Below are 12842 nucleotides of genomic sequence, written 5' to 3' on the forward strand. Positions count from 1 at the left end.
GCCTTAAGGAATATGGTGGAGAATGCAGACATCATCAACTGAAGTTAAATAAAATTTATATAAACAAGACATTATTCATATCCCACGTCACATGGTATCATCTAAACATGAATAACAGTTCCGTTCTCCTTGCGAACAAAGTCGAAGAAGTCCTTGAGGTTGTTGTGCTTAGGCTGACCCACAACAAAGACAGCAGGCTTGCCATAAGGAGCAGGCACAGTAGCAGTCTGACCACCCTGGTAAGTCTTTCCACTCCAAACGTGAGTGTATGTCTCGCCAGGACCGGGGAAGTAAACGCGCACGCTCTTGCGACCGGCATCCAAGACGGGGGCAACATACAAATCAGCGCCGAGGAAGTAGCTCTCGTAGCTGATTTGCTTAGCCTTGACGTCGTTGGGGTAGTAGATCACAGGCATGCGAACAAGGGGCCAGCCAAGGTGCTTGCTCTCGGTATCAAGGATCTGGCGACGGTAAGGTCCCAGACTGGCGAACATGCGAGCGTTATAGGCGTAGTATGCGTATGTGGAGGCGTTGGTGTAGAACTGGGCGTTCACCTGGGGGACGTTACCCTCGTGCGAGCGGAAGACGGCACTGGAAACGGCGGACAGTTCTCCCCAGCGACCGAGAAGTTCGGCAGAGCGGTTGACGATGCCGTTGCTGTCCCAGGTGGTCGTGTAGCCACCGATTTCAACGTGACCGTGAGCGTAGCCGGAGAGACCCATGTGCCCCAGGACAGTGACGGCAGACTTGATTCCGTCATTGACGCCCCAGTTGGTGTTTTGGTCACCGACCCAGTACAGGTTCATGTTGCGGTTGGACGACATGGAAGATGAACGGTGGAAGATGAGAGCATCAGCAACGGCGGAGACATTCTCACGAAGTTGATTGTTGATGACTGACCAGTCACGGGGGTACTGGTTGTGGTAGAAGCGGGGATCGATGTTCTTGTTGCTGAATTTGGTGTCAGAGCTGACGGGGGTGTACTCTCCGAAATCGCACATGTATCCAGAGACGTTAGCGCTCCAGACTTGATCAGTGAGGACCTCCTGGAACCAGGCCCAGGCAGCAGGGTTGGTGAGATCGACAATTCCAGCCTCAATACCGGGGCCACTGGAGATAACAGCAGTGCCATTGATGGTGGAGTTCTGGATCAAAAAGCCGCCCTCGGTGGCCTCGAGGTAGAGGTTGCGACGGTAACCATCAGGCTTGCTGCTGACATTGGCGATGAAGGGGTTGATGTACGACAGTGTACGGACGTTGTGCTGGTCGCGCAGGTTCTGCACAAACTTGTTCCAAGTAGGGTAGAGGTCGGAATCAGCCTCCCAATTCCACCATAGGCGAGAAACAGTGAGACCGTTCAGATGAGAGCCGGTTTGGCTGTGGGTACCCACCCAGTCCTGAAGCCAGACACCGGCGATGGGGCAGGAGTTGTTCAATCCCCAGTTGACAATGCGGTTGACCTTGGTCTGACCACCCTGGATACCAAGGATAGCACCCTTGTCAGCCCACTCAGGGAGCTCGGGCATGCGTCCAGTGTACTCAGTAAGCATGGTAATCGCATTCAGCATGTTGCTAGCCTGCATGAAGTAACCGTCGACGTTCAGCGCAGCGTAACGCACGGTAACGGCATTGGCATCGCGGAAATCGAAGTTGGCGTAGGCGGTACTCTCCTCGGCCAAGTAGAACACACGGGAATTCGAGGAGATGTACTGGGGGGTGGCAGAGTAGGTGGTGTGCTTGTCACCTCCAGAGAAGAAGCTGTCGGCGCTCTCAAGCTCGGTGGTAGGCTGGTCACCACGGCCGACACCACCCTCACGAGAGAAGATGGGCACAGACTGGTTCTTCAGAGATGCGAATGAAGCCTGGCCACCAAGACCGTAGAAGTCCTCAGACGGCGACGAAGCGTAGGTGAAAAACAACTTGGTCAGAGCGCCGTTCGAGCTGGGGTTGACCTTGATGCTGAAAGCAACACGATCCGGGAACTCCAAAGGAACATAAAGTGCCAACGAGAAACCGGCGGTGGCATTCCCACATCCAGATAGGGTGCCTTGCACGACTGCAGCGTGGCTGTTGACACTTCCCTTCCATGCGCGCTGCGAAACACGAGTGATACGTTCAGATGTGCACTTGTTGTTATCGACGTCGGTAATCTTGAAGTTTCCACTGGAATCGACAATTTCATCGAGTCCTGCGCTAGCGCTCAAGAAAGCTTTGCCAGGGAGAGTCTCCCAGATGGTCTGATTGCGACCAGTCACAGCCAGGTGGTTGGCATCCTGGTCAACAGAGAGACTGAAGCCGCTTCCAAGGTCCAATGGTGCTTGCGCCGCGACGGCTGACGCCGCAAGGGTCGTCCAGATCAAACTTTTTAACCCGATCATCTTGCAATTGAAGTTCAACCGATGTCGATCGAAACAAAAAAACGGCCATCGCTTACCTTTTAAGCTTCAGAGTCCTCTCCGAATTTGCCGAAGAACTCCCCAGATGACAGTTAAAGCGACCCACTCGGAAATTCTGTTACCTCTACGTCACAAACAACCCAATCATCGGGATCTCGTCCACGATGCCCCGGTGTTTAATGACGATCAGCTTGTCCGGTCATGTCAGAAGGTGTATGAATGGCTAATGGCGCGATGAACCCCACAATTGGCGACTCCATCGGGTCGTGTCGAGGACTCCGCTCGGAAGACTACCGATTTCCCCTCTTAAACAAATTGCCGTCCCCAGATTCGGGAATGGGGGTCCTGAAGAATCTGCACGTCGCATCAATGCATGAACCTCGATTTGCCCAAGACGATTTCCCGAGGGTTGATCAGTGATTTTAAGTATTTCCACCCGGTCGGTATGCCGACATCCCGAACATGTGGCTTTCTTCTCGCCTGACGGGCTTCTGCCACTGACGAGGTGTGGAGCTGGGGACTCCGCATTACGGGCGGTGTTTCGATTTTCCTATTGCCGTTGGTCGCCGCCAAGCACGCCTTAAACGGCTAAAATGGCATGGGAAATGCCGCACGACGGGACGAATGCGCCTTTTCCGGAGGACATTCTCGTCTTGGACCCATCTCGTTTATAGTCGACACTAGTAGTACCCGGGACGCCGGTTTTCATGACTAAAATGTGGTCAATGTGGAGCAATAAGAGTCTAAAGTACCTGATTCCAAGGTTCTTCGGTTTCTAAGAGCCGAGTGAAAATATGTACAGGCGAGTGACCTCATTTCTCCCATGCAGGGGTGGTTCCCCAGGAAGTAGGAGTGTCACTCATCTCAAACTCAATTGTTCCGGCATTCAATATATCGGCATGTTTTAGTTTCGGCAGATCCACCTGTTTTCCGGCTATCTTCAAGCTCTTGACGTATGGTTTGTTGAGTGCTCCAGGAGCACTAATGACAAGGGTCTTATCGGACTCATGTGTGGCCTGACCACCGGTAGTAGCTTCGGCTGACCAGCGGATAGTAGTCTTCTCGAAAAATGGGGCGGAGACAACGTATTCATCGCTGGCTGGGTTTACCGGGTAGAATCCAAGTGCTGAGAAGATATACCATGTACTCATCTGACCCAGGTCGTCGTTACCACTGAGTCCACCACTGGTGGCGTTATAGTTCTGCCAAGCAATGGGTGGAATCGTCTCGGCAGAGCGGTCGGGATAGCCAAGAACTGAGTAAAGGTAGGGAACATGGTGGCTTGGCTCGTTGGTCTGGTCGTTGTGTCCGTCCTGGAAGTACGTATCCAGTTTGTCACGCATGTCTTCCCGACCACCGAAAAGTTTAGACAAGCCCTCAACATCATGCATCACGTCAAATGTGTAGACCCAGTCATCACCTTCAGTCCAACCCCATGTGTTGTTTGCCCAAGTCCCATTTCGATTGCGTGCCTGCATAAAGTGTGTTTCGTTGTTCCAAATGTTGGCATAGTTTCCGCTTCGAACACGAAGAGCAGTAATTGTGTCGTTATCTGCCCTGACATGCGCTCCCACGATAGAACACGCGTAATCGTCAAATGCATAATCCAAAGTCCGGCTTCCAGATTCCGACCAGCCATCATTAGAGACCCATCCTTGCTTCATATAGGCTGTCAGTCCAGCGCGCACCTCATATGAAGTGTTAGGCTCACGGTCGTAGTAAAGCACTTCCAGATCACGAACTGGTGGCACGTACGCATCTTTCTTGACTGCTGCCCAGGCCTTAGAAATATTGAAGTCCCGGAATCCGCGCTCCAAAGCATTGGCAAGCACAACATCTGCGTTTGTCGCAACCATGATGTTGGTTTCGATCATGTTGGCCCACATGGGTAGCCAGCCAGTCCAGTCAAAGATCTTTAGCAATGACCGCATCATGCCGTTGACTCGTTCGGGGGCAAACAGTGTAAGTAGAGAGTGCTCCGCTCGATACGTATCCCAAATAGACCAAGACTGATAGTATGAGTCGTTGGCAGTATGAATGCTGTCCGTGTAACCGGAGTAAAAGGTCCGCAAGTTGCCATCCCTAGATACTGGCTCAGAGAAGCCGCTGGGATACTGCAATGCATGAAATAGGCCGGTGTAAAAGATTGTACGCGGATCATGGTCTGCGTCCGTGTTGTTGACACCTTCAATTGTCACCCGTCCCAGCTTCTCGAGCCATGCGTTCTTTGTGTGGTGAATGGTATCTTCGAATGAGGCGCTATCGGGGGTCTCGAACTCTAAGTTACGACGCGCCTGCTCGACACTGACATATGACACACCCGTTCTAACCTCTACAGCAGTGACGTTCTGGTGGAATTTCACGAACGCCCCAGTAAACTTTCCAGTCCTATCCATTTCCCCCTCAAATATGATGTTTCCGTCGGTGACACCACTTTTCGTGAAGGGCTCCGAGAATCGAGAGACAAAATACCCTTTGAATGACGACGCGCGGTCTGGTCCAAGAAGATAGTCTTGTCTTTCCGTGTTGTAGCCGTAGATTTCTCTTGTTTCAGGATCAACATGAACCTCCCCAGTCCAATTGCGACGAGAAGCTTCAATGAATACCCAAGGTTCAAGCCTCTCCGCCGAATCACTGTAATCCTCAAAATTGAATCGAAGATGCCCAGCATGAGAATCAGCAGTCATAGCGACCCGAATCGACCGCTGGGGATTTTCCCGCGTCTCCAGGCCAGAGGATATTCCAATCTGCTTTTGGCTTCGCTTTCTTGTTCGACCATTCGCACCCTCTTCAACCTCTTCAGGCACAGTACCAGCACCACCAGGATCAGGCCCATCATGCGCATACTCGGCCGTAGCATTCCAGTCTCGACCCAAAAGTTGCGTAGCATCCAGGACCACCTCATAAACATAGGGTGTGCTTTTCTCATCTTCCTTGCGGAAACCAAGTCCCCGGTTAATGAAAAGTGGCTGGACTTCACCTATTCCCGGTGTCAAAACAACCTGACCCGCCTCGCCCATCCAGATAGCTGGCTGGTGTGTAGCCTGGAACCCATGAATCAGACGGTCGCTATCACCGTAAGGACACTGAGAGATGAAATTTTCTCGCGTCTGCGGTGTCCATCGTGTCATCCCAAAAGGAGTGGAGACCGAGGGAATCATTCCACCATTGGTGTTTGGAGATACGCCATATGTGCCAATGAGGGGGTTGACGTATTTTAGTACTCCGGCATTATCATGGTAGTTGGGTGTGTCCCGTATGCCGCAGGTACCAGATTGACGCGTTGGTTGAGCGGAGACACTCCCACAGAGACCTAGGAACACTGGCAAAGCTGTATATAAGGTTTTCATCTTCCGATGTTATTTTGAATGGTCTAACCTAACCTCAGTCGATCGTTTCATCATAATGCGAGGGCCATGCGATTTATATTTGCAGAAGACAAGGCGGCTGGTGCCGATCGTAGCTCACATTCCTCAAATCCCGGTAGGTTCCACGATTTGTACCAAAGCGATGGGCTCGGGCTCTCCTGGCGTGGGGTGGAAGTAACGTTGTGGCTTTTCAGTGTTGATCGCAATCCCCGCTAAATTTGCGGGGTTGGGGTCGCACTGCGCTGTTAAGTGGGGGCTCCTGCCTCTTTCGCTCTCGCTTTCTCGTCTTCCGGGAAATTTCTGGTAATAAATACCGATTCATTTCGAATAAAATCTCGCTGCCGTTTTCCCCTAATTGAATGTATCGCCTATGCTATAATCTTGCAGAGTAATCTAGACTCTTTGCACGAAGTTTAAGGAGGCTCAATTGAGGACAAAGAAGGAGGTAGAAGCGGACTCAATAGGTTGAAAATGAGATCCAAGTCGATTTGGGTGATGGATTTGGAAAGCCAGAGCTTACAAAGGCGATGGATCCGAAGGTCTTGGAGATGAAGAGGCAGCACGAGGGAGTTGACACGATTTAGCATGGGGAACAGATAAAGGCTTACCTAGTCAAGGTTTAGACCAGTCTCAGATGACTACTGCACCAGCTACTTTATCTCAGCCTTATAAGACCATTACAAGCAAGTGAGCAACTAATGATCTTGCATGAAAAGACATCATTCCATGCCTCCAGCCCTCCTAGTTAGGATTCCACTATCGTTTTAGTTCCTATTTTTGAATGAGACTGGCAAAGAGAGACGTCGGTATTTAGCAGTAATAGACACAGATACTATTTGAGACACGTGGGGCAAACACCCTGAGGCTCGTCTTAAATCACCAAACACCGTTAGATGTAGAACTCCGTTCTTGCAAACATGGTTCCAAGCTATTTGACCTTCAGTATGAACAGTCTGTTAGTTAACAAGATAATTTATTTACCGCGCTATTGGAGCTTGAATATCTCGGCAAACGCCACTGCTTCGTTTGTATCCACTATATGGAGTTTAGTTCCAGAACGCGAGAGAGAGCGCAAGACGGAGTTCGTGCCTCATCGGCAATTGATACGGGAAACCGACATAGCTCACGATCAGTGCCGATGATCCACCCTGCCATTGGTGCCATTGGGGAACAGTTAATGAAAATTTTAGGTTTGAATGACTGGAAAATTTCGGTGCCGACGGACACAGATGAATTATATACAGAAATTCAGAAAAGACTTAGTTGACCAATCATCACTGTCGCGTTAATGTATACGATTCTGCAGTGTGGAGATGAAGCCGTGGTTCCGAGTCTTCAAGCTCCAAGCCCCAGAGTATTTGGCACCAAGCTAATGCTCGGCAAGGTGAAATGCACGTTCAATGCCAGAGCAGAGGCCAATGGGACTCTTGCGTGGGATGCCGTGCCTGGCGTGGCCCCACTTCGCCCTTGTCTCCCCCTGTCGGTCTCCGAATCCCAGGCCCATGGAGTCCTATCATCCCTAGCACGTGGAAAACCATGCCTCATTTGATGAAAATATTCAAGCTTTGCCGACGCGATAGAAGCACGATGGGAGTATCGAAACGAGCAATATAAACAGTGCAGGATTTCCTCAAGTGAAATGTCCGATCGAGGAAAATAAACAACACAATGTTGCGAACTCTGGCAGCCATCTCTTTCTTTGCTCTGCCATCGCTGCAGAGCACAGTCTCAAAGAAGTTCGCGCCTCTCAAATTCGCCAAGGATGGCACCTTCCAGATCTCAGTTCTGGAAGATCTTCACTTCGGAGAAAGTAAGTCCCCCACCCCCACACCCCGGTATCTAAGATTAACATTCACGAAAAGATGCCTGGGACACATGGGGCCCCGAGCAAGACGTGAACTCTGTGGCTGTTATCAACCGGGTTCTCAACGCTGAATCGCCTGACTTGGTCGTTCTCAACGGCGACTTGATCACGGGTGACAACGCATTCCTGGAAAACAGCACTGTTTACATCGATGAGATCGTCGCCCCACTCGTTGAACGTGGTTTGACCTGGGCTTCTACCTACGGCAACCACGATAGTTCCTACAATCTCTCTCGCGAAGCCATCCTAGCTCGCGAGCACCGCTGGCCTAATTCGAGAACGAAGCAGATGGTCTTTGGTCGCGAGGCTGGTGTCTCGAACTATTACCTCCCTGTTCACGGGTCCAAGGATGAGAACTCTACTGGGGCTCCCGAGCTGCTGCTTTGGTTCTTTGATAGCCGGGGTGGCTATTATTACCAGGAGCTGGATTCGGCTGGAGACGAGGTTGCGCAGCCAAACTGGGTTGATGTTAGTGTTGTTGATTGGTGGAAGAAAACCAATAAGGAGCTTGTGAAGAAGTATCACAAGGAGATCCCGTCTCTTGTTTTCGTGCATATCCCCACAAATGCGTCGTTGGCTGCGCAGACGGAGATTGGAATCAATGAGCACCGTGAACCGGGTATTAATGATGATTATACCCTTGCGCAACAGGGTGAGGGGTGGTGTGCTGACGGCAGCGATGCTAGCACTTGTGTCTATGGTGGACAGGATGTGCCTTTCATGAAGGCCCTTGTTGATACACCTGGTGTTCTTGCCGTGTTCTCGGGTCACGATCACGGTGATACTTGGTGCTACAAGTGGGATAGTCAAATTTCCGAGATGACTGTCAAGGGCAATGGTGTCAACCTCTGCTTTGAACAGCACTCTGGGTATGGAGGTTATGGAAGTTGGATTCGTGGATCGAGACAGATCCTTGTGTCGGAAGAGAAGTTGAAGAAGAGTGTGATTGATTCCTGGATTCGATTGGAATCTGGGGACGTGTCGGGCGCTATCTCGCTAAACTCGACATATGGTGAGGATAGCTATCCCGCGACAGTGGATCTGGATTCATCTTGCCCTACTTGCAACTATACTCTCAACTAATCTTCTGAAGAAAATTTTATGGGAGTAACAGTAGTCAAGGCAATTTGATATTTTGCTCTGTCTTGAAAATTCTTTGGTCCAGACGAGGCTGAGCATTTGGAAGTCATTGTGTGACATATATAATCTCAACAAGACCATAATATCTGAAACATGCAATCCAAGGCTCCCAGGTGAACAACAATTTAAACATGAAAAATGGGCGTGTCCCTGAGGCTTTGCCAGCCCTATGACCCGCTCTTGACACTAAAAATAGAAAGGCGGGAACCCCAGCCACACAATGGGCCTATCACAGACGCGGCGCCACACACAAAACAAACCGCCAAGATGGCATGCGCGTCCATTCCTGACGCGTCCAACTGAGAACGCTCCCAACAGCAATATTAAAGGGTTTGAGACTCCTCACACCTCAAAATTTTGACCCTCTTGCTCTCGTTTCGTTGTCAAAGGGATCTCACTTCTCAAACTCTCACCATGCCGGCTCTGTACTCGACCCTGGACGAGCGGGCCCACATGGCCATGGCCCCGCACCTTGCCCAACGCAGCCTAAGCGTCGACCATACACAGGCGATAACGCTAGGTATCATGGCCGTCTATGTGGTTGTTATCGCATTACTCTGGAACCTGCCATACCTTCGCTACTCACTATGGCCCTTCAAGGTAAGCAGGATTCATGCGCGCGAGCCGTTGCCTAGCTAACCACAACAGATGTTGGTTATCGCGTTTCACGAATTCGGACATGCGATCACGGCATGCTGTACCGGTGGAAAGGTTGAATCCATCTCCCTTGATCCCCATGAAGGAGGCGTCACGCATATGCGAGGAGGAGTGTCTGCGATTACACTGCCGGCGGGATATTTGGGATCATCCATCATCGGCGCTCTTTTGATCTTCGCTGGATTCGATATTGTGGCTAGTAAGGTTGCGAGCTTCGTTCTTGGGGTTTGCTTCCTTTTGACACTCTGGTGGGCGCGGAAAGATTGGTTGACTATCGGTACTGTTCTACTTGCGATCGGCTTGTTGATTGCCTGCTGGTTCATCGCCCATGCTGAAGCCTTGAGGTGGTTCGTGGTAAGTTATGGTGAGCTGGATTTCTACTATTGTCATATGCTAACCATTAGTATAGCTCTTCATCGGTGTCATGTCTTCTCTCTACAGCGTCTGGGATATTGTAAGTTTTCTCTCTGCAAAAATTATGATTGCATTAGCTAATCTTCTATACAGTGCGACGATCTCATTCTCCGCAAAGTCAACAGCTCTGATGCTAGCGTGTTTGCTAAAAAATATGGAGGATCTTCTCAATGCTGGGGAGTTATCTGGTCCATTATCTCGCTTTGCTTCATGGCTATCGGAATTATTGGTGGAATTGCTGCATTTCCCCAGTCCTTCAGCCAGCAAGAGAAAGACTCGCAGCATTTCATTCCCACCTTCTGATTGCAGATGTTATGACATTCACGAACAAAATTCAATACCCCATCTATATAGTTTCAATTTGTTGGCATTAGTTCTGATCTAATAGTTTTTGAGCAAAGATTGCTTCAGTCAGTCATTCCGGTTCGGCTGCAATCTATATTGCTTATCATCAACTGGGCACGCCAATAAACTACAGTTGCGCCAAGTTGCGCCAAGTCGTAGATCTTCCGCCCCCAAACCCGTTCATTTTGAGTTGTAATCTATTCTCTGATTTCACCAACTATTAGTAAGCACCAAGGTAAAGATTTTTTGGAGTCCTATCATTGCAATCCGAGGTAGGACAAGGCGCCAGCTCAATAGGTATCACCCTCAATTGCTTCCACGTTCCAGGGCAGCCTAGCATTAACATGGGTGCGTATTGGAGAGCATTATCACTCCAAATGTCGAATAGTGCACATTTCCTAATACCGCCCGTGAGTGAGGTGTCCAACTGTACTTCTAAGATTGGGGTATTAGATTACAAATGCCCGTCATACACGAGTCACAAAGCAAATAGATACTAACGAGTAAGAGGATGGCGCAAATTTGCAGGATTAGCCTGGGAGGTTTAGGGATTTAGATTCATCCTCGTCCTACTAGTCCATTGAATTCAGCCTCGTCGTTACGCAGACCCTCACCTAAGCACAGGCCGAGAAAATTATTCATGTTTGGTGTCCATGCCCCCCCCCCCCCGCAAGCTGTCATCTCAAGCTTGTTCGATAAATTGAACGAGTTTTCTTGAAATTGTCCTTGCTCCTAAACCATCATGCCATCGTCTTGCAGCTATAAATGTTCGGGTGAGACATATCATTCTACACATACGATATCATCAGGGTCGGGTTATTTCAACAATGATATCACGGGAGTTGGAGTGAGTTCCAAGTCCCGAGCAATCTCTATTCGAATGGAGTTCCTTCGTTTAAACTGATTTAGGTTGTCATCAATTACATTGTCGGTGCTGGCATCGCGGTTGTTATCACTATCATATACTATTTCTTCGTGTACCAACCATCGCAAGACCCATATGGAAGGACCGATGAAAATGCCCCGGCATTTAATGCGAACCCAGTAGATGAGTTATTCCTGACATGGCTACGGCGATGGCCGAAACGTCTCCTCACCCATTTCAGACCTTGCTGGGGGGAAACTCGAATCAGCAATCGACTTGAAAGAATATTTGTTAAGGTTTGGTGCTACAATATTCCGCTCAGTAATCCAGATTCTGACAACAAAGCAAGTGTCTTTTGGCAATGAGCGATTTTCAGCTCGTGACAGGCTTCTCTATCCTGATCAGTGGAGCTTCACAGCTTCGATGCGGCCTCACAACCCTTTATTGGGTTTTCATCATGGAATTAGCCTGGCTTTCCTGTTTCACTCACTTAGTCTGTCTGACACTTCTACGAAAATACCTTTATCATCATGCCTCAGAGCGCCTATGGCGATTGATCGCGATGGGCACTTTAGTAGTCTTTGTCGTCACTGGGTTGTTTTGCGAACTCACATTTTACTCCAACTACAACTACGACGACTCAGATGCCGCTATTTGCTATATTGGATTGCCTATACTAGGTTCTCGTTTTTCATCTGATGCCTGGGCGGTTTTAATAAGTGCACTGGTGATTATGCTTGGGTTCGTCGCTCGAGTTGTCAAATTGCATAGACCCATCTCCAATGCATTCGACCGGACTAGGTCATGGCTTAGTCTTCGAGGACGGAAAGTTCTGAGTTTCATCTATGAACAGTATCGCGAAGATTGCAGACCACAAACTCTTCGGCTTTCACTCTTGTATCGACCGCTGCTCGCCGCATTTCTGACCGCACGATTTCTTCTCGATACGTTGACCTCGGTCTTTTGTGAAGTAAGTTACTGGTTGCAATAAAATGGCACTTCTGACTTTCGATAGGTGGCTTGGTTGTGTGCTGCATTTTCGTGGGGCGTGTCAAACGTTGTGCGGACATTTGACTCGTTATCCCGAGAGACGAGTAATTCTGTTGTTGAATCAAGAATGAGCGACTGGACATTTGGGCAAGTCATATCGGTTGTGTTACTGGCCGCGCCGCTTCTAGCCATCATTGAGTACTTCAGTTCAGGTAAGTCTGAAGTGAGGACAACCATTGAATCTTTCCTAATAGTCAATCCATCTTCTATAAATCAGACTCCGACCAAGATGGAAAGCCAGCGATGAATGGACATCCAAATCAGTCTGCATATTTAGAGCCGCGAATCCTGTATCGCAACGGCCTCATATCGACAGCAAATGGGCTTGATGATCTCCACAACCCCGATGCAAATTGGAATTGCCGTCCAAACACATTACGAGTGGTCTTCTATTATTCATTGGGAGCTTGTTCATATATATATGGGCTCAGCTTCATTTACTCTTTGGGTGAAGAGCCCATGGGACCCTTGCTTGCTAACTGGGTATTATATGCTCTCGCGCTCTTCGGAGTATATGGGGTGAGTCTTTTCTCGCTGTTACTTGAAACTAATATGCCAAGAAGGCTCCGCTGGCTTAGAAACACACTGCAAGGTGTGAATTTGATTTATTTTCTTTTCAGTTTGACCATACCGGACTGGGTTAACTTTGGATGGATTAGCCAGACGAAAATTTGGCATCTTGTCCTTGTTTACTTTGGCATAAGTTGTGCTTTTTATGCCCTTTGTGCTGTTTCCTGCGTGAT

The 12842-nt window shown here is 49.3% G+C and overlaps 5 protein-coding genes across 5 annotated transcripts; 3 read left to right on the forward strand and 2 right to left on the reverse strand.

Moving 5' to 3' along the window:
• Positions 1–101: 101 nt before the first annotated feature.
• N7484_010431 (uncharacterized protein) lies at positions 102–2378 on the reverse strand (the record flags this gene model as incomplete). Its single annotated transcript, XM_057120818.1, has 1 exon — positions 102–2378. One exon carries the CDS (start codon positions 2376–2378, stop codon positions 102–104), a length of 2277 nt encoding a protein of 758 aa, XP_056966572.1.
• Positions 2379–3208: 830 nt separating this feature from the next.
• N7484_010432 (GH92 family glycosyl hydrolase) lies at positions 3209–5746 on the reverse strand (the record flags this gene model as incomplete). Its single annotated transcript, XM_057120819.1, has 1 exon — positions 3209–5746. The coding sequence occupies one exon, from the start codon at positions 5744–5746 to the stop codon at positions 3209–3211; it is 2538 nt and encodes an 845-aa protein (XP_056966573.1).
• Positions 5747–7432: 1686 nt separating this feature from the next.
• On the forward strand, positions 7433–8711 carry N7484_010433 (metallophosphoesterase family protein; the record flags this gene model as incomplete). Its single annotated transcript, XM_057120820.1, has 2 exons — positions 7433–7574; positions 7627–8711. 2 exons carry the CDS (start codon positions 7433–7435, stop codon positions 8709–8711), a joined length of 1227 nt encoding a protein of 408 aa, XP_056966574.1.
• Positions 8712–9182: 471 nt separating this feature from the next.
• On the forward strand, positions 9183–10142 carry N7484_010434 (M50 family metallopeptidase; the record flags this gene model as incomplete). The annotated part of the gene is made up of 4 exons (XM_057120821.1): positions 9183–9368; positions 9417–9779; positions 9835–9879; positions 9933–10142. 4 exons carry the CDS (start codon positions 9183–9185, stop codon positions 10140–10142), a joined length of 804 nt encoding a protein of 267 aa, XP_056966575.1.
• Positions 10143–10995: 853 nt separating this feature from the next.
• Positions 10996–12346, forward strand: N7484_010435 (uncharacterized protein; the record flags this gene model as incomplete). Its single annotated transcript, XM_057120822.1, has 4 exons — positions 10996–11031; positions 11094–11345; positions 11399–12019; positions 12065–12346. Coding segments are annotated over 4 exons (1191 nt in total), but the record flags the coding sequence as incomplete, so codon positions are not given.
• Between the last annotated feature and the right edge of the window lie 496 nt (positions 12347–12842).

The sequence above is a fragment of the Penicillium longicatenatum genome (assembly GCF_028827895.1).
Source record: "Penicillium longicatenatum strain IBT 33135 chromosome Unknown contig_7_segment0_segment0, whole genome shotgun sequence".
Classification (NCBI taxonomy): Eukaryota; Fungi; Ascomycota; class Eurotiomycetes; order Eurotiales; family Aspergillaceae; genus Penicillium; species Penicillium longicatenatum.